A 22226-nucleotide genomic window follows, 5' to 3' on the forward strand; every position below is an offset into this window, starting at 1 on the left:
ATACTCTATGGAGACAGTCCCCATAGGGTGTAATGGAGCTGAATAAATTCAAATTTTCTGAGTATTTACCCGAATATCAATACAATACGAATAATGCTATTTGGGAATATCAGTATTTTTCGGGTCGAGCAGACCCAAATTGGGGGGGAGGGAACCCAATTTTTTTTTTTGCACACCCTTATTCAGTAGAGAAGGGGGGGTGGGAGACTTAGGGGAATATGGGCTGGCAACATACTTAAGCTCATTCTCATTCTGGACTTGAGCTGTGGCATTCAAAGGACAGGTCTAAGACACATAACATTACAAAAAAGCCAAGCAGGTAATCAAGCACTTTAGAAAGATTTTAAAACAACTGTCTTCTCTTTCCATAATCACATCAGCCCTGAGCTACACTAAGGAACTTACTAGGGTAAAAAGTAGGGATGGGCAAGAACAGCATTTTTGTGGCTAGGTTCATGGCTGACCCATGCACCACACTGATTGGATAATACAGTGCCCGAACTGAACCATTCATATAGTTCCACGACCTATTTAAAGATTAAAACCCCGCTGTTTTCTCCCTACAAAAGCAGAAAGCAGGGGTTTAAATGGCTCCAAGCCGCAGATAGGTTTAAATGGGTCTGAGCTATTTAAACCCTCCAATTCTGCTCCCCATTGCTTCAAAGTGAGGGTGGGGAGCAAAAACAGACGATTAAATATGGGGTAAAGTGCCAACTTTCAGTTCCCCATGGCTTTCTGCTCCCAGTTGCTCAACTGTTTCTCATATAGAACAGAAAGCCCCCCCCATGTCTGCTCTTCATGAACCATCACAAATTGAGCCAAAATTTGTGGTAGTTTGTCCCAGCTCCTCAGTTCATGGATTTCAGTTTGCAAATCCCAAACAGGCCAAAATTCATAATGAACTTTAGTTCATCAGCTGGTTCATGACCATATCTCATAAAAAGTACTGGAATAAGAAGGTGGTTGAAATTTCTCATCACAGGAGGAAGTTTGCTGTGGACACAAACACTGGAATGGGTAAGTTGCTTACTCAAGCAGGCAGGCAGAAGGTTGGTTGAGCAGTTAAATCTCCTAAAATGGTTGCCACAACAGTTCATGTTGAGGCCACCAATCAAATAGATACGTTACCAGACTAGTTTACCATTTATTTCACCATGTTACTTGGTGCTGTAGTATGACAACATTATACAAATGATGTGACTTGTATGAGACATTGTGAACAAATATAGCTTATTCTCAAAGGTACTCAGCACACGAGATAGTACATATCAGCACTGATTCTCAAGTTACCTTTGACAGACTGGTATATTCTCAGGACTAACATTTATATCAAAAAATTCTTAAACAACGTAAAAGCTGTAAAAAATATGGGAGAGATGTTTGTACTATGAAACTGCTTCTTAACCCAAACTCAATATCCTCTGAAACAGATGACATAAACAGATATAAACAGAGTGTGGTAATCTGAGTGTTAAATTAGGACTGGGGAGACTTGGGGTTCAAATCCCCACATACCCAGGAAACTCTGTGGGGTGATCTTGGGTCAATCATATTCTTTCAATCAAACCTTACCTCCACGGTTGTTTGCAAAGACAAAATAGGAGAGAGAAGGGCCATATATTGCTACTCTGAGGAAGTGTGGGATTAAAATGCATATGTATATTTTGTTTTAGCTAGATTTAAGAGGACTGTTTCATGTCCACTGAAGAAATTTCAGTCTCTTAACTTCTTGAAACAGTAACCTGGAAAAATCCCAACATTTAAGAGAGTCAAGGGAATTTTCAAAAACAAGGCAGTCCCATGAAAATCAACAAGACCACAAAAATAACTCACTCCTACTATTCTTTGTTTTTTTTAAAAAATTCTTTTGGGCAGTGTGAACCAACAAGCAAATACAGATTTCAGTATAGTTACCGAAAGGTATTGGTGCTTAGTCCCTGTAAGAATAAGACCTTGAATACAGAACTTTTTGGGGGAGGGGGCGAGGGAGATGGGGAACTTCCACGTTGCCCATTCTTGTCTACTTCGTGGAAGATACAAGTGGACACTTCATGATGTTTGTCTGCAATGTAATTACCATGAAAGGTAGGACCTTCAGAACTGCTCTTTGGCAAGTCTGGACACCCATCAAAATCTAATCACATCCAGGGCTGACACAGCTTGACTTGGTTTTCACGCCACATCCTCAGCCTCTCACAGCCTATCACCCTTCTAAGTTGCATCAACATTACCTTTCGGGTTAGAGGTACTTCAATTGGCACTGGGATGACTTCTGCCAGCAAACAGCCATAGAACGCCACCATGAACATAACAGGGTCATTGTTGGGGTAAACAAGGGCTACCTGTGGTTCACAGAAATATTCAGTTAGACAATGCAGAAGGAGCAGCATTAAAGCTTGGTCCATTGTGCACCCAAGCCAAGATCAGGTGTGCATCTCAACCAAGGACATATATCAGTTCACTGAGAGATGGCAAGACAGACAATTCAAAAGCTGCAACTTATATTATGACAATTGACACACATACAACCTGTACAAGCATAGACACACACTACAATGCTTTCTTTAAAAAACAGAGGGAGACCAAGTAATAAAGTTTCTTACTCTATCCCCAGGTTTCAGTACAGGTTCATTTTTGGTGCCCAGTTTATTTAGCAACGTGTAGGCCAGCTTCAGGCTTCTGCTCCACAGCTTGCCTGGAATAGAGAGAGATACGATTATGGCTTTGCCATTAGACGGCCACAGGACCATGTACGCAGAGTGACTGTCTGTTCTCCCAATATGCACCACAAAATTGGGACCCATGCTCTTATTAAGTAAGCAGGGATATACCTTGTTCAGGCACAACAGATAAATCAGAAAGGCTGAGGTGTAAGAATCAGATGGAAATCCTGGTTCTGAAGCCCTAATGATAGCTCCCAAGAACAATAGAGGCTTCTAGTGTTTCCCCTCTCTTTCAGAGCCAGGAAGGAAAACTAAAAGGTCATTGGGCTGGCAATAATTCCTCTTTGCTTTAATTCATTAAGGCCCACTCTAATACTTCTAAAACCAAATATTATGACTCTCAGGCCTAAATTCAAACTAGCATCATCATAATTTCCCATTGAGGCAAATCCCAGCAGCAGAAGAACTTCTTTTTAAATCTGAGCAATTAAAAAAAAGAGAGAGAGAGCTGCAACAATCCACATTTTGAGAAAACATCCACAAGTTATCTTCCTGGCACAGGACAACACAGCCTATATTCTTCAGTTCCATGCAACTAGAGAGTTCTGTATCAGGATGAGAATTCAGCCTTCTTAGATTATCTATCTCAAAGTCAGGGTCAGTGGGTGGGTTAAAAAGCAAGTGTCTAGCTCTTACCGCTGCAAAGATCATCTTTAAATGTGTACATACAGTGCCTAGTAAAACATCACAGCCATAGTGTGGGATGGAGGGCTGAATAGGATTTCCAGAGATTACAGGCAAGGTTTACATCACTGCCTACCTCACCAAGATTAGCTGAGGCAGACGGAGTTATTCAAAATATACGCTAACAGAAAAGCTTTTAGCTTCCCTTAGAAGGCAACTTGATTTTTCAAAAAAGCTCAGCATATATACACCTCTCAGAAGAGGCGTATATACGAATCATCTCCTTTTGTGGGTCCCTAGAGAAACACAACAGGGAAGTGACTCATATATGTAACCAATCAACTCAGGTTGAATCTAAAATGGCAACAGCTGCATTTCCCCACAGGGGTTAATGAGAAAAGGTTCAATTCACAGAAGCAATCCCATGCCTAGAAAACAATGACCTTAATGGCTACAGATTGATAAAGATTTCTCCAATTTACTTTGTTACATGTATAATTCACTATGCCCCTACAGGTTCAGGAGGCATACATTTATTTTTATAAAAGCCAGGAAGAGATATAATTAATATTCTAGCTTTGCACATGAAGCAGCGAGGCCAAGACAAACAGTAACTTGCCAAGGATACCCAAGTGAGCACCAAGGAGAGATCTGCAATTTGAAATTGGCTCCCCACAGAACCAAATCCAATATGCTGCACAGCGAACTACAAATTTCTTACTGAATAGGGGCACACATTGGAGAATCAGAATCTAATCAAGGTAGTTTTAGCCAGCTGCTCACATTGCTTGGATTCCCCATTTTCATGCATCTCACCTGCATTGTCTGCCATTCTTTTTAGCTCCTCATCTATTGACATCAACAGCCTATGCTGACTACAGTTACAACTGAAACCTGTTATCAGTGCAGAGGAGAAAACACACGGCAAAATGCTACTCTTCTAAGAAATCAGCTTGTGCACCCAGCTAAGTGAGACAGACGCAAAGCTACACACGACTAAAAATCCCACTGTGGTAAAGCAGATGTAGTTACAGGGAACACGCAACTCACCATACGTCAAGGTGTAGACAGGCTTTCCAGTGACATCCAGGGCTGTCAAACAAGGACATTTGGCCTGTGTGGTTCCCCAGCGTTGCAGAGCTGCTTCCAGGGCAGGAGGCCAATTACATACAACTCCCAGGGGCTCACCCTTCACTGGTGTCATCTGGCGTCCTTCTGGCTTGGGTTGATTTGGGTCCGGCTGTGGAACTGTGAAGAGCATTCCCACATCAAAAAACCCTTCACAAAAGAAACTGGTTCAACATACTGTACTGAACTGTGCAAAATGAAATACAGATCATTGATGCTAAGGAATTTCCCATCGCACTCAGAAATGATTTTAGAAATCAGGGTTAAAATCCATTTTTAAAAGGTCAAGGCAATTGGAACCTATCTACTGCTAAGAAGAGATGCTTCCCAGCAGGAGATGGGATAACTGTAGCCTTGTGAAGACAAAAACTGCAGATGTTAACTCGACTGCATTTGGCAAGAACCTACCATTACTACTACTGTACAATTATGTAGCATCAACTAGGTAAAACACCAAAGAAGTGTCAGTCCGTGACCAGAAAGGCTAAAATCTCAGCCAGCCAGAGAAGACAAAAAGGGTCAAGATACAGCCTGGTTTTAAAAGCATCAGACACAGCATACAGGAAGAGCCTGGGAGCAGGAAAGAGCATAGAAGGCAAGGCCACAGCAGTCCAGAAAAGGACTGGTAGCTTAAGGGGTTTTTGAGGAAGTGAGAGAAGTGGCTTCACAGACAAAAGAGATGCTCTTACATGCATCCAGAGTAGCAGGGCAGATGGTAGGAATAGATGGATGAAACACAGATGACAGAAAGCACAATTATCTTTGTGAGCAGAAGGTCTATTAATGTTTTTTTTAAGGATTTCTTTAAACTGGGGTGGAGAGAGTAGGACAGGACCCAGATGGTTGGAACAATAAGCCATAATACAGCTGGCTAGCATAATCAAAGATTTTGTCACAATCTGGAGATTTGGTGCTAGGTATGTCCAACTGCACAAATAGTCACTAGGGACCACAATGTTCCAACCTGAGGAGCACATTTCCCCCTTTGCTATTTTGCTAAGAAACTGGAACACAACGCTTGGATCATATGAGAGACCCAGTGGGATCATATCAGATACCTACTTGGCAAAAACATCTTGGACCAGCGTTGTGGGGGATGAATCAATTTTGCACACGTGGGAGCAACAAAGCATTTTTGCTTCCTCTCTATGCTCACCTCTATGGCTTGAGCAGGAACCCACCTCTCATATTGGTGGCCCAACTCTATCTCTTTATGTCTAGGACAAAATACCACATACTGCTGGGTGTTAAGGGAGGCAAAAATATTAACAAAGCCAAGTGATGGAAACATATGCTACATCTAAGCTTTGCTCCTCCATCCCTCTTCCAGGAAGTCTGCCACAACTCAGTATCCATTTTCTCAAAATCATGTCAAATTTTAAAGGGAGCAGGCTGGACTCATACTAAGTTGTTTGCTAATGGAGGGGGTGAGGTAATTTTCAGCAATGCTTCCTGTTGCAGATACCTCAGAATTTGCCTCTCATGCTATTCCTATGGGTCTCTAGTTCCCCAGGAACAGCAGTTCAGTCAGATCAGCGGGCTGCAGTGTAGGGTGGGGAGATAGGAATGTTTTGTGCCCCTGAATAGAACTGCCTTGAGTAAGCAGAAAATTTCAACTAGATTCAGCCCAGTGAATGCATTAAAGATGCACCCTATAATAAGAAACAGAAACTCTCATCTCCCTACCCCATCCCACTCCATCCCATCCCCATCTCTGGAACCACTTCATCAAAGAAAAGGCAACCAACCAAGAATAGCTGGGCAAAACTCTTAGGCTCTTCTAGACAAAAAGAAAAATGAGCAATGGAATTACACGTGTTTTGTCCCTATTCCCAGGCCACAATTCCTGGGGCAGGGAGCAGGGGAGAGGTACTGACTTCACAATCCACTTGCAGGCTACCTCAGGGTACTTGGTTGGCTGCTGTAGGAAAGAGGATGCCACACAAGAACAACCTTTGGTCTGATCAAGCAACGGAATTTTCTTATGTTATTTCAGTAATGTATCCTAATGTAATTCAGACCTACACACTAATCTCAGAAAATCTAGTGGCAATTTACACAACCAGATACCTTCAACAATTTCTTCAAAATCATCCACAAAGAATTCCTTCAGGGGTGGCCGCTTGGGTCGCTTTAGAGTATTGAGCAGCTGCTGAATTTTCGTGGAGACTCTGCTACTTACAGGGACACCTGCAGTGTGGGAAATGAGTTCAGTTCATCAAGGGGAAATGTTACCTACAAGGAACAGTGACTTTATATGAAGGACCACTGAAATGACATTGCCCAACACCCCCAATTACTATACAAAGCAGAATTCTTCCAATCAAGGACTATTATAGATGTTTGATTAGAATATTAGAAGACTAAATCAGGTGTGCCAAGAGCTGCTATTGCTAAGTAAACTCTATATCCTCTCATCCCCAAAGCATTTCAATACTGCACAATACAAATTTTGAAAACGCATCATCTCGTTTGATCACACCTGCACAATTAATGACTTTGAGGCAAGTGCAACCTGACATGGCAGCCCACCAACACCTATTTTTAAGCTTCCTGTTTGGGCTGCTTGCCTAGGACTTCAAACACAGGATACTGTCATACACCATACTGGCCATAATACCTGGCTGATGGGCTCCATTTGGCTTGATGCACTGCAAGCTGGCCAAGTTATCTTGCCAGCACTATCATAGGATCTGACCACCAGAGGGTGCTATGAGAACTCCAAGCCTTGGCTGTTTACAGTGAAGGTTATTCTAGCAGCAAAACCTCACAGTCACTACCAGTTGGGTGCTTTCCTGTCTATAGACAGCAAAACTCCAGCCCAGCAGGTATTTTAAAAGTGGCAAGTTCTACCCTTAGTACATTTATAAATCACAGCTTTTCTTTTTTTTACTTCTGAAAACAGTGTTACCAGCAAGTGAAAGAGAAGCCACTCCAATATTAGTGTTGGTGTTTATCAGCAATTCCACAGCCACTAACCATAGCAATTCCTTCTGCAATTCCACAGCCACTATCCATAGTAATGCTGAGGAGGTGGCTCCAAATCAATTCTCAAGCTGCGACTGCTTAAATGTTCCAGAGACCACACACTCACTTCAGAGAGGCCACCACTGGCTCTGGATTGAATAGATCTTTGTAGTCTACCCTGTTTTTCAAGGGAAAACATGCAGAAGCACACAACCTCTGCTGCAAGAAAGATGTGTCCAGAGAAAGCAGGCCACATTCCCACTAATCCACAGATCAGGTTGGTTTAACATGGATGGAACTGCAAGGAATGGTAGGCTCCCCTCCTACTCATACATTAAAAACCAAAGTCCTGCTCTGGGATGGAGACAATATGGCTGCTATGGAAAGGAGAGCAACTGCAGAATCCCAGAGTTGGGCTCAATTTGTTTGTTTGTTTTAAATTACTGAGGAATGGGTTATATGTTCTTTGCTGTACCTCAAATGCTTTTTCATACAATATTTAAAAAAATGTTTCAGACAGTCTTTTTTCTTGTGTGTAGCTAGTTTCCATGCTGGGGAAGATAAAACCACTTATGCCACAGCAGTATGGTGGGGGAAGTAAACACATGTGTCTTTTGTTATAAAATACTATATTTGGATGGCTTTTCAAGATATGTATCAAGAAAGAGACTGACAATTTTCACACATCTTGGGCAGAACACATTCCCTCCCCCTACACAGGGAAAATGGCACCTGTGAAACTTGTCCCAACAAGGCTCAGTTCTTTTGTGACCAACCCAGCGGTACAAAAAGAAACAAACCCACAGCTGAGCACAGAGTCAACGCCAGTGAATAGCAGGCCTGCTCCAAAGCTTAGGCAGGGATTTACGGCTCCAGTTCTAAAAGAGCACATTATTTCCATAAAAGTGGATCTTTGCCTTTTGCACATGAATTACATAGAAGGGGAAGCGAAGCCGAAGGGGCTCCTTTCCTCAAAAATAATCACTCTTTGAAGCAGCCAATCAATCACATATTAGTCATAAAGATTTCAAGTGCTAGTAAAAATACAACCAGGAGCAAGTCTCAGCCTGAATTCCTCCTCCCCCCCACCAACACACCCATCACAAGAAAGCAGAACAGTAACAGTTGTTTTCATGAAATGACTGTCCGCTAGCAGTGACAGTACAGACAGATGTTCAGAACAGATGACATGAGCTTTGTGGCTCAGCATTGCTGTGCTTTATAAGCTACTTTTATTGCTGGTCTATCAGGCTCTCTCTCTCTCCCAAGGTGTGGAAGGGTGGATGTACCATCAGCTGTGTCCATAAGGCTGGACCGGTTAGAGGCTTTGTGCATGCCCTTCACTATTCCTGATGGAGGCAGGTCAACAGCAGATGGGCGTACAGAGGAAGCTGGTGTGGAGGTAGTTGCTGTAACATCTGGGGGGACTGAGAAATTTTCTGGAAAGAGGACGAAGGAAAAAAAATTGAGATTCAGGTTACTTCCCACTACCAAATTGGCTTGAGATGCAGTATTACAGTTATCTATTTGCTTTTTCATCAGATACTATGGCACAGAAATCACTAACCCAGGGGAAAGGAGAAGGACTGTGATTGATAGTTGCATTAGAAAGCTAAGTACTAATCCGTTCTGTAACAACTAGATGGAACCACTGGCTGCTGAAGATTAACTAGATTAACTGTTCTTTATTTGGGATGCTCACCGCAAAACCCAAGAAAAGTAAACTACTGTTTCTTCCCACCGCCATACCAAGACATAATGAAAAAGGAAACACTGCTCTGAACTGCAGCATTCTTAAAGTCTGACTACTGCCTAATATAGTGGACACTGACCAAAAAGTTTGACCTCCGCAAACATTCTGATCTCAGGAAAACCTCCCTGATGATTCAGCAGTTCACTTGCCATTCTGCCAGCAGAAAAATTACCCAGCAAGCTAAAAATGTACTACAGCAATAACCTGAAATGTAACAACGACCTTCTTCCTCATTGGTTTTACAGAACTGCACTGGCCCTGATACTGTAGGCAGAAACTTGTCTATCCGTTCCAGTAAGGCTGTCTATGCCTTTATCAGATACTGGATGTATAACATTCTCCATCCTTTGCTGAACTACAGTGTAAAATAGCATTTCTGCATACATTTCTAGGCAATTCTAAATTCTACAAGCTCTGTTTTTCTGAGATGTAAAAACAATAATTGAATATTTACAACAAAAATTGTTTAGAGTTAATACTACTGGAAAGCATTTTGGAGACAGATGATTTGAGGGAGAATATAGTGATCACGATGGTTTTTCAAAGAGTTAGCAGTGCAATATTCAGTTTCTGCAGGCAGCACATTCTATTATCAGCACTGATGTGGAAAATATCAGCAAACAAGTTCACTTGCATCCACATCAGAAGACAAGACAAATTGGAAATTCACACATGTATTACATGTGTTCAATGATTTTTTTTTTCCTTGCACCAATGCCATTATTGAGTAAATGTGCAACCATTCAGAAGAATGGGGTATTTATGAACAATGAGCTGTTTCCTGGGCTTTCAGTACTTGGTGGTTCTGAATATAAAGATGCACTTTAACTTGGGAAAGGGATTGAAGGGCAGTGAGATCCTCTCCAATGCAACCATGGCAATGCACAGAACAGAAAGGAACCTTCAAACAGAAGGATAAGACCTCCATTACTGTCCATCTTCAAGATCTCTCCAAGTCCTACTCTGGGCGGCTCATCTAACCAACAATGACACAGGCCACAGTTTTGCTCAAGGGCCTGTTCCCTCTTGACAGGAAGCCAGTAGAAAGAGCTCAGGCAATGCCAAGTTATGATTGTGCCAGTTTATGCTGCCATCACCCAGTGAATTCAGCCAAATTGGTCTAGGCTGATGTTACTACATAGTGACTGCATGCACACAACATACAAATTCAACATGGGTGAAACACAACACAGACTGAGCTCCTTCTTGTGACCACCAGTTTTCCAAGCAGTCTCATGACCACCAGGCTTTCAGGTGGTCTCATGCAAAATTCAGATACCAGGACTGTCCCCCATTGGGATCCTGGGCTTAAATGCTGACAACATGGTTGCCTGGTTTAGTTGATTTCCACTCTCCTATTTACTAAAATGTCTTCTTGCCCTGTGTTCACAAACTTTAAACAATGAGGGCTACTGTGCCAAATCTATCCATGGCTATGTTTAAAAAATGTTAAATACTCTTAATATTTCCAGGCAGGCCTTATGATGTTTGTATATGGTGACCAGTGTATCCATCTGTCTCTGTGTTGGAAATGCAATGATACCAATGAAATCACTGCTCCTAATTTAACTGTGTTTATTATTCCCAATGTTTTACTTGTAAGAAAGAGCTACATTTTGTACTGGCAATTTGCCATTAACTGTTCCGCAATGGAAGAGCAGGCAGTTCCAATTTGAGAGCATATTTTCACCATGACTTTGATGAGAATCTCTTTGTTTGAAGAAAGCACGGTTTATGCTGATGGAATTTTAAATAGATAAATCTCCCAAGTTTTCCATTTTAGAAAATGAGTTGCATCCCAGAAAGAGAGACGAAGACACCAGCAACATACAGGTTAAAAGAAATAAAATGAAGCAATTAAAAGACACCAAACATCTACACATTGCTTGCCTGAAACCAATTAAGCCAAAGCAGAGAGCACAGAGACACACAGCTACCCCTCTGGGATGCAGCAATATTCTTCAGAACACATTAACAAGAAAACATGTACAATGGAACAAAACAAACCCTACAAAATTTCATACAGCAGCACCAGCAGCAGGGAGCACCTCAGAGCGTCAAAAAACTGAGCCTGGGGTATCCAGATCTTTAGATACCTCAACAAAGATGTACACTAAGCTGGAGAAATTATCCAGGCCTTAACAAAGTTGTGTAAAATCTACTCTGGGGCTGGAGTAGGATGGGACAATTCCTGATCCGTTAGTGAAATGTTTCTAAAAGCAAGAGGCCAGGTTTCTCAGCCACAACTTGCCAGGGCACCTATAAATACAATCACATTAAAGTGACTGAGTAGGAAAGCTTTGCAGAAGTTGGTTCTCCCTTCCTGTAGGCAGATGGGGGCAGTAAATACAGCTGTGGGCTAGTAGACTTCTGTCGATTTATTTGCATGGCTGCAAGTGGCCATTCAGGCCTTTGCTGGGTAAACAACTTTAAAGCAGCAAAGCCTCCCCTCTGGCTGGCTAAGGGATAAACATCTGCAATGCAACACAGAACAAATACTCTATGGCAACCTCTTTGCTCTTTCCTGCACAACAGCAGCTACAAGCATAAAGCAACACCAATGTGCAAAAATAAAAAGTGCTAGGCTGTGGAGCCCATCCTCCATTGGAACAGTGTCACTAGGATATTCTCCCTCTCTGTGTGGCAAAAGCGTTTTTAGCACCTGGGAGCATCTCTGAAGTGTTTGGGCCACACTTGCTATCTGTAGACTACCACTTAAAGCGATCAAAGATTGGAAATAATTTGGCCTGTCAATTCCCCTTCCACATTGGGAAATTTCAGAACTTTTACATAAAATGAAGACTTGAAGTACTTAGTTTTGCTGTCCACCCCACCCCCCAGCTCCTACCTATTCGAGTATTGGCAAATACATCAGCTAGTGACCCACTGGTCCCTTTGCCTTCTCCATGGGATAGTGTAGAAGATGCTGATGAAGATGTGGATGACCCCTGAATAGATCGGTTGATCCATGACTCAGCATTCTGTAAGCTCTGATGCAATGCAGCAGATAGAGCAGCCTGGCGCCTGAGCGACCCTTCATCTTCGGACGCAGAAGACGTGTCTGTGTGGGATCAGAAAAGGGAAGCACACCGCACTTAACATGCTCTCTTTGCAACCGAGGAAACACTGGCAAAGGCTCCGTAACAACCAATGCAGAGTGTGTTTGGATACAGGCCAACACAGAGGGAAAGCCAGTAGAAAGCCCCCAAACCTTGGACCAGTCTGTTCCTTTGCACAAAGGAAAAGCTGGCAAGAATATTCAATACCCCCAGTCACACAGTTAGCCAACCACTCCTTGGTGAGCAATGCCTTTGCAAGGTCAGTTCCCTGCTCTTTGCATGCTATGGAACCCGGGTGCAGTTTTTCCCCATCATCAGCAATTCTGAAATGGAAAACAAGGCATCAGAATCAAACCCCAAACAGAGTTTTGGGAATAGGTGTTCTGGGAAATTGCCTGTGTACTGCAATTACTGATTTGCAGCAGGAGGACACAGATGAAGGAAAACTTTTTTTTACAATGCCTGAGGCAGTGTGCATGTAAGAACTCCTTTGTCACTTTTTTTTCTTTTAGGAAAAATCAGCATCAGCAGAAAAGAATCCTGCCTATATAAGGGGACTCTAAATATTATGAACGAAGAATGACAGTAACACAGCTTTAGCTATTTACAGTGTCACTGATGTCAAGGGCTTTTCTATTTAAGTGTCTGTTCATATGAGTACGCATGCACGTGTGTGAATGTATATTATGTATCTGTGTGTCTGGACAACACTGCACCATCACTATTTCACAGCCCTGGTGTCAGGCTGCCTATAATGGTAGTTTGCATTAATTTCTCATAAGGCACCATTGGAGGGTAACATTTTCATCTCTCTTTTGTGACTGGATAATACTATGACATCTATTATTAAGGGACACAATGGGATCCCAGCATACCATGGACTTGTAGAAGAGTACACAACTGAAATAAGTGTTAAAACTCATATGGACAACAGGCTTCTGGCTCATCGGAAGGGTAACCATACATCCATGCAAGGCCTCCATGAGAAGTCAAAAAGAGCTTTAAAAAGGAATGTGCCTTGCAAGCTCTATCACTTTGCTCCTCTGATGCCCACCTGACACAAATGAGAAGCAACTGCCCAGACAACCTCAGTTGCCTTACAGTGACATTAAAGGCAATTTCTGAAAGAAAAAGGGTGGTGGTGGGGGGGAACCTGCATTATATTGCTCACTCATGAGATCATAATGCACATCATACTTAGCAGAGAAAGAGGCAATGCCATTTCTTTGCTCCTGCACCAAGAAGCAAAGGAATGTTTCTGATTAGATGCTCATTTAAGTATGAACTCATTCATTGTAAAATGAGAAAATTAGGAAAAGTAAAGCTGAACAGTAAGAAACCAAGGGCCCCAGAAGGCTGACTATAAGCTGCAATTATTTGAGCATGCAACACAGAACACTCTCTTCGGTCTACAGGCGTATTTGGGGGCAAGATATGAATTCAGGAGGAACCTTCACAGTCCACACAACAGAAGTACAATATATGTGCTACAGTGAATGTTCAGAATTTGTTGAATGCCAATATAGACCCATCAATACTGACAATCCAAACGTTGTGAAATATTCAAAAATGCAGAGTTCTGGCAGTAGTGGATGCCAGTTACCTGCTTCAGTAAGGAGCCAAAGGAAGGATTTTTTTAGTGTGTAAAATGAACTGTATCTCAAGGCAGGAGAGCAACATTCATATCTTCAACACATGGCTAAGGAGCACCAAAGCCGCCACCAAAGTCACACAGCCAGGTGGCAGCTGCATATTGCCGCTTCTCAGCAAGAACAGCCAGCCCAAAAGTCAGCTATCAAAAAGAATATACATCTTGAGTGGAACCAACACACAACACTTCACTGAACATAGAAGGGTTCTGCGCCTGCTGAAGTGACAGCAGCAGAGTATATGGCCATGCACTTGACATAGTGTCTCTGCTACGGCTATGATTAGATACAGGAACATGCTGAAATTTAATATAGAAATTATACGTTTTTATCCCACGCTTCCTCTACAAAGCTCAGGCAACATATATGGTGCTCTCTGCTCCTGTTTTATCCAGTGAGATTGAGGTTGTCAGTTTAAAAAACTCAATTAAGTTGCAACAGAACTAGTTTTTCTGCCAGTCACCACAGCCAATGATATCAAGGGGTTTTTTTTCCCTTTAGACTAATAACTATTTCTATTTACATTACTTTATGTTTTCAGCATAAAAGTTTCATAGTGATAATGTCTGGATCTTAGAAGGGTTACTACTGGTACCACATGGAAAGCCAGATTGAATTCCTAGCAGTCTGACTGGCACCTGCTGTCAGTATTGGCAGCAATGTGTCACCAGCACAGCTCTGAGGCTGCTTTGATACTATCCCCTCTTGTAGATTTGTCCCATTTGTAAACAGCCAGGGGACACATGGGAAGAAGGTCCAGCCTGCTGCTTTAACCCCTTTAGGAAGAACAGTTCTAAAAGTCTCTTCCTGTAAGTCCTTCAAAATGACGCACACTAGGTAGGATCAGGGCATAACATAATTTACGAAGTTTCCAGGATATCTTCCAAGATATCACCAAGCAGTAAATATGTATAACCATTAAAAGGAAAGGAACCCCTGGGGATTCCAGAAGAAACACTGTAGCCTTAAACTGAATATAAAACTTGGCAGTAACAACCGGGAAATTGGGGGATTCCTCCTCATCCAAAAACTCCTCATTTATTCACTTCAGGGTTCCTGGGAAACCAAGAGCTATAAGAATGTGGTCATGGCATCCTTAAAGCTCCATCTCTTTGTACTTGCAATGGATTAGACGGCAAAAAGCTTGCTCCCCCACCTCTCTGGTTCAGAGGACATTATGTGGCTTCAGAGGATAAGTGCTAAAAGATACATCAGTCTCTTGAGTCTAAGAATGATGGCTCTGGCCATGAATACACTGAAAGTGCACTGGACTCATATTTGAAGCCAGCTGGCCAAAGAGTGCACCTGTGCACTATTTCTTTGCCATAGATTTTCTTCAGCATTTGCAAGTATTACAAGACAGCAGGGAGCTGTTTGCATCCCCCCCACCACACACACTATTTATGAGCATATGTCAATAGTACATTCCTTATTATCCTAAAATTTCACATGGGCCACGAATAAATGATCAAACATGGTGAGACACTATTATAATATAGTTCTCTTACTTGGATGTGTATCTGGCACATATGTTGTTTAGAGGGAGACTACTGTACATACTGCAGAAGCAGTCTTCTCTTTACATCCTACACTGCATAGAAATACTATAGCAGTGGTTCTCAATCTGGGTGCTGGGGAGTCAAGGAGCCCTGGGAGGGCTGCAGAGTTATTGCAATGGATTTGCAAATCCATGTGTATAGTAAGTTTTGTCTTTTTGATCTTTTTGTCATTGTGTATTTTCTCAGTAAGTGGATATTAACCACTATAACCACTTTGTGTGGGGAGGGGTCTGTGAATTTTTTAAAAATGGGATCCTTATATTAAAAAAGATTGGGAACCACTGTACTATAGGGAAATTGCATGTTATATATGCTGTACCTGAGACCTGGGGTTCAAAAACCAATAAGAATATAAGAGAAGCCATGCTAGATCAGGCCAATGGCCATCCAATCCAACACTGTGTGTCACACAGTGGTCAAAAATCAGGTGCCATCAGGAGGTCCATCAGTGGAGCCAGGACACTAGAAGCCCTCCCACTGTCCCCCCTCCCACCCCAAGCACCAAGAATACAGAGCATCACTGCCCCGACAGAGAGTTCCAACAATACGCTGTGGCTAACAGCAGGTCCAGAAAGTAAATTTGATGACTGGAAAAATAATCACAGCACTGAGACATGGCATTCTACTATTTTTATTATGAATGTGACCGAGCCACCTATTGATACATGTCTCCACTGGGTCATACAGGATATCATTCCTATACATATCAGCAGAACAGCAACAGGAGCTCTCCAAAGAAGGCTTTAGTTGGAAGAGACTCAAGATCTAAAAAGACAGATATCAAAAGGAGAAAGCAGTTGCCTATCAAACTTCACTAAGTCTAACCAGGAGTTATTTGTCATGCTGCAATAGATCAAAGACTGGCTGTATTGCTTTATGAACACAGAAATCTTTTCATACTTGCAATATTATATGGCTAATGCTGAACATGGACCCTGGGATGTGAATCGAAAGTCAATATGCTGGGGCTAAGTGCAGACTGGGAGGAAGTTTGTACAAATATGAGTCAGCCACTAAGTGTACAAATATCAAAGAAAAGAAAAAAGTTGACATTAATTTTTAAAACTTTTTAAAACTTACCATATAGAGGGGGAGGGGTGAGATCCAGAGATGCTACGTTATGAAAGCTTGGCCACCATTTTGAAGATTGCTTAGCAACCCAACAAACAGTGGAAACAAGCTGAAGTGGCTTGAAAGCATCACTGCCAGGTGGTGAAGGAGACACAGACAAGCCACTGCTCCCACGTAAGCCAAGCTGGAAAAGGGATGCTCTGAGCAGGTGGGTGGGCTGGCAAGTGGGTAGGCCAGCAAGCAGATGGGCAGGTGAAGCAGTGTGGAGGGTAAGAGAGGCAACATAACCCAAGGAGGTGGCAACAGCTGGTGGAGGAGCAAAAAGAGAACAAAGAAGGTGAGAAAAGAGAAGCCAGGGGCTTTGGGGGCAGGCAGGAGAAGCAAGAGAAGGCAGCGCGGAGTATAAAAGAGAGAGCCACTAGGGAAACAGAAGAACCAAGACTAAAGGGTGGAATTCCTCTCCTCCTTGTAAGTCTCATAGATTCCCATTTATAATCTTTAACTTTTAAGTTCAAAAAGTCAACCATGGCAACTATGCAAAACACAGCTTGCTGTGCCATCATTACTCACCCAACAAGGCTGCTATTCTAGAATACATTGATCTTTGAAATTTTCCAATATCATTGTACATGCAACTGAATTGATACAAATAAACGTATTACTATCCTGCCAACCAAACTACCTTCAAGCTCTTTGGTGGCACACATACTGTTAAATAGGTTGGGACAAGCAAGCCGAATTGATCTGTTAATACCATCTTTGACGCCCCACCTAATGTGAGCTGTGGCTTAATTGTCTTAATTTTAAACTGTTTTAAATATTTTAAATTGATTTGATTGTTTTATTGTGTTGGAAGCTGCCTGAGCCCACTATGGGAAAGGGCGGCCTATAAATCTATGGAAATAAAATAAATAAATAATGAACAAAATGTATTACAAACAATTCTAAAAGCAAACTAGTTGACAAACGTCAAAACAATACCAATTAACCAGCCTGCCAGCACAGACACTTTTCTAATCAGGAGAGACTTCACCCTCCTCCAAGAAGTCACTAGTAAGGTCAGCCCATCCAAGACAGAGCCCTCTAGGTATTATACCAACACAGAAGGGACACTGCTCCTCAGGAGTAACAGCAGAGCCATCTCTGTCAACCTTACTTATTGAAGTCAGGAATATATCACCTTGGTCCAATATGAATCCTACCCCTTCCCTTCAAAGAGCTCAAGTCTGTGTTCATGAGGGTGTCATATTTTAACCTTAAAATACTGCCAAGGGATTAAGTTAAACTGAGAGACAGTGAGGGGCTCAATGTCATTAACTGAGGGTCATGGCCTCTCTGGTCTAAGTCAAACCACTCTAGCCCTGGGGTGTCAAACACATGGCCCACGGGCCAGATCAGGCCCACAGAGGGCTCCACAGCAACTGGCTGTCATCTGCTTCATTTTCCCTTGCCTGCTTTTTTTGGTCGCCATTTTGTGTTTCTCCCCAGATAAACCACAGCAGCAAAGCAGCCTTTCCCTCTCCCCTCTCCCTTTTCCCAAAGGGAGGAAGAGGGAGGAGCAGCCTGAGCTAATGAGGGAGCTTGGCTTTATAGCTCTGCTGGTTGATTAAGTTTGCCAGGCTCAATTAATCACTCTGCAGAGTTACTGAGATAAGCCTCTCTTCCTTCTAATGAATGGCTGAGGCTCCTCCCCCTCCTTCTGCCCTGGGGAAGGAAAGGAAGAGCCAGAGCTTCCTTTGCCCAGTCCCCATCATCAGCAGAGCTACAAAGCATGCTTTTAAGACTAGCAACATTTTAGTGGTATGAGCTTTTTGCCTTGCTACAGAGAGAGAGAGAGTTTTGTTGGGCTTGTAACTGGGTTTCCCTCCTCATTTTCACTGTACTCATGCCTTCCAGTCTTTCTCAATAGAAAAGCATGTGAACTATTTAGAAGAAAAATATCAGCATTCGGCTGAGAGTGTGTTCTGCCCCAGGTTTACCCAGCAAATTTTCCTTATTTTTTTCTTTCACATTTTCCTTTGATTGGGGGTCTTGAATTTAGACTTTCCAGATAGTAGGCTGACAATGACCACTGTACATGGCTGTCTCTCTGTTCTTGTAGTTGTTTTTTGGGGGGAAGTTGTATTTTTTTTTCAGTTGTAGTCATTTTTCTGGTGGAAATTATATTTTTGTAGACAAGCACATCACCCTCAGTCTGTGCCATGGTGCCTTCACATGTTCTTGACTAGTATGTGAAGCAACTTCTGTACAAAAGCTCACAATGCCCAGCTGCTTCATGTTCCTCTGGGTCTTAAGCTCAAAGCATTGACCATGAGATGTCTGTAATGAATGTCAATGAATCAAAAACAGGTTTGCAACTTACAGATGTGCACCCCTGAGCAGTACATATTCAAGACTGGTACCGCACAGACATTGTCTGCAGTTTTTGATGCAATAATTCATAGCTAGAGGTGACATTTATCAGAGACTGTAAAACAAAATCTTGCAAGCGGGCTAATATTTTAAGCATGTTTTATTTTAAGCAAAAAAAAAAAAATCTTTGTGTGTCTGTGCCCTTTATAAAGTTTATATGTCCACTACCTGACATTACATTTTATGATACACATGGTTCGGTCCAACAAGGTCTCATTTATGTCAAATCCGGCTCTCATAACAAAAGAGTTCGATATCCCTGCTCTAGCCACTAACTTTCACGGGCTAAGGTGATTTTCCAACATAAAGCAGGCTATACCAACAAAAATGTCTCGGGTGCAAGCCCTAGCACTCATCTAAGCCCTACTCAAATGAAATTCTGCCAAGTAGGAATTTGCTGTGGCAGAAAAACTGGCAGCCAACCTTCTTGCCGCTTGTCTACCATGCAGAAACTACATTCCAACAATACATCTTAATTCAACCTGATCCCGGGAAATGTATCTATCTTCTAGAGTGTGTGTGTTGGTATGTGTGTTTTAAAAAAACCCTTCACACATGAAATCCATTGGCTTTCATGACAAATACAGAAGCTTTATGTTCTCTACTGGATTCAGTGTTTAACATCTTGAATGGCAACCAAATAGATATTTTCAACTATTTGATTCAGTACGTTTGTCCAAAGCACCGTTGGCAGAGCAAGAGATTTCCAGTAATTTTACTGCGCAAAAGTGAAGTGATAGGCTTTAAGCTTCCAGGCTGGCAAAAGCCTTTGTAACATTAATTCCATATACAGCTTTCATAGGATTATATAACCTATCCAAGCTACTAAAAAAAGAGGCCACATAAATAATTAAAATGTGAAACAGGCAGTAGTGTAGAGGGAACACAGGGCTGGCAGAGATAATGTACTACTGTACATAAATGTTTACCTCCTTAAAAATGTTTGCCGCTGAGCTATGCAGGACCAAAATGACATAGTTTTAGGAAAATATTTGACTCACTAAAGCATCCGGTGTTGAAACTGGTGTTTAATAGACTCCAAAGCATTCAAATCTCTGGGTGGGGATCATTCCATATCTGCCCTGCATTCTCAGAAAATCTATGGAAAACATGGAAGGGAAAGTCCTAGAGCCTACTGCTGTAAAATAACTCAGTGGGGAAAACATCCACACCCAAACTTGATTTCCAAGACTTTCCGTAAATATCTACATCCCAGCCTCGCCTATTATTTACATGAGCATAAAGGTATCTGATTCAGTATCAGAGTTTTCTGTTTTTATTTTTTGTTTGTAACAAATATTGCTTCATGAAAACTTGCGGCCTGCTAAAAAAAAAAAGGTACCTTGTTTAAACAGGCTTGAAAAGTGGGATGGGTACAGCATACCACTTGGGGGCAACACCTCTGACAGTGCTTCTGCCTGGCAACTGCTTTACACCCCAGATTGGCAGACAAGAAATATCCCTGAGAAAAACAGCTGGTCCTTCTCCCCGGACATACATCCTGCACTGATGGAAGTCAGGCAGCCAGAGCACACAAGAGCCTGTGCCTGTTCCACATTCTTCCCTACAGGCATCACAGATGGAGAGGTGGAAATATGAAAAGTGACAGAGCTCACGGAGACTGGTTCACTTCATAGGACTACCTAATCCGCAAAATCAGCATCCTGTAAGGATGCCTTTAAATCCTGGGAATCCCACATGCATGGTTTAAATCAGAGGGCAGGCACCTCTTTCGCCTGAGGTGAATCACCATGACTGTGTGTGAAGATGTTGGTGTGCCAGGCACACAGAGGACCACACTGAGCTCCAGCACCACTGCCAGAATCTCAGAGGGTTCACCTTGGACACAGGAGCAGTCCTGTGAGCCTAGCAAACTGGTCTGGTGTGTAGTTGTTTGGCACATGTGCAGGGGGAGGGGGATTCCCTACTCTTGGGGTTAAAGATAACTCTTCAGCCCTCTGCAGGGCACCCTTTAAACATTATCATAATGGCATGGGAGCTGCTATAACATGCCCCATTCCTTGTAACACTTCAGTAACACCCAATGCTGCTAAGGTAATGTCAAGACACTCTTACAGTCACAAAGAAAAGAAAGGTAGGGGAGATAAGAATATAGATTTCTTACCTCAAATATGGTTCAAGGGCTGACTTGAACTTTTTCCTCTCCTTATGCAAATTTCTGCTGTATGCTCAATTCCTGTCTATATGTGTCAGGAGTTTGGGACGGGGTGCATGGGAGGCAACTAAATTATGCTACTTTTCATATATTATGATCCTGAGGCACAAGAACTACATTAAAAACACCTGGCCCAGTAAACATAAACCTGCCAGTAAACATAAACTTGTTGTGCCTGTGAATGACGTATTAGAGACAGACCTCTTGGGAGTCAACTGCACATTCTGCAGCAGAGAAATCACCATCCTTGAACTGTCCTATGGAAATCCCACAGTTGAGGATGAAAGAAAAATAGCTTTCCGGCTCTAAACTCAGTGGGAAGCACTCTGCTAAAAACTGCAGGACAGTTATGTTCTATGGCAACCATTTCAACCTACTTCACCAGGAAATCAGGACTTCTCTGGCTGACACAGAGAGCCACACCCTTTGGTTGGCCAAAAATGAGTATCACCTTCCTAGCTTTTAAATTCATGTGCTGCAAGCAATTTTATTCTGAAGTACAATATACATTTTTCAGCATATATACATACAAGCACAGAGGGAACATTTTAATTCTGGCTAGATATGTGGCTGTTTACTGATACACTGGTCCAAAGACCTATCTGAGAGCACAAAGGACCTCTAACAAATGAAGACATGAAGTAATATAACCTCATGACATTAGGGAATGAATTCAGACTCACACAGAGAAATCAGATGGTAGTAATTCAAGCTATCTAAAAGAATCTGAACGTCTACACAATTAGGTCACAGACGAGGAACTTGGGAATGCTCAAACTGGGCTAAATGATGTAAATACCCTCCCCCATCTGTGCAGTCTTCTGCATTTGATCCAAAGAAAGAGACACAACATTAAGGTTCATTAGCCACTCCCAGCAGGGCTTGCAGTGGTTTTTAAAGACATCAAATGTTTATAGGCATAACCATAACCAAAGGCATTTAAGAGATTTGACGGGGGAAATCTCTTCCTTAGGACCAAAATAGAACCACTTCAATAAATCTTTCTCTTCTCTGTGCATTCAGGTAATGTTACGAGGACAAAAGAAGAAATCCAGAGCAATGAGGAACCTCAAGGTGAACAAATATTACATCAACTTTGGGCAGA

At 42.3% G+C, this 22226-nt stretch overlaps 1 protein-coding gene across 4 annotated transcripts in view; it reads right to left on the reverse strand.

Moving 5' to 3' along the window:
• Positions 1-22226, reverse strand: part of DIP2B (disco interacting protein 2 homolog B) — a 205062-nt gene that overhangs the window by 47037 nt on the left and 135799 nt on the right. For 3 of the 4 annotated variants that reach the window (XM_060253187.1, XM_060253188.1, XM_060253190.1), the window contains 6 exons: positions 12044-12256; positions 8732-8881; positions 6546-6665; positions 4398-4595; positions 2604-2695; positions 2232-2342 (listed from right to left, as the gene is read on the reverse strand). In XM_060253187.1, the coding sequence (XP_060109170.1) occupies positions 2232-2342; positions 2604-2695; positions 4398-4595; positions 6546-6665; positions 8732-8881; positions 12044-12256 (884 nt within the window). The remainder of the gene's footprint in view (positions 1-2231; positions 2343-2603; positions 2696-4397; positions 4596-6545; positions 6666-8731; positions 8882-12043; positions 12257-22226) is intronic. The other variant, XM_060253191.1, reaches the window with a different exon arrangement.

Source organism: Heteronotia binoei, chromosome 13 (genome assembly GCF_032191835.1).
Source record: "Heteronotia binoei isolate CCM8104 ecotype False Entrance Well chromosome 13, APGP_CSIRO_Hbin_v1, whole genome shotgun sequence".
In the NCBI taxonomy this organism is placed as follows: domain Eukaryota; kingdom Metazoa; phylum Chordata; class Lepidosauria; order Squamata; family Gekkonidae; genus Heteronotia; species Heteronotia binoei.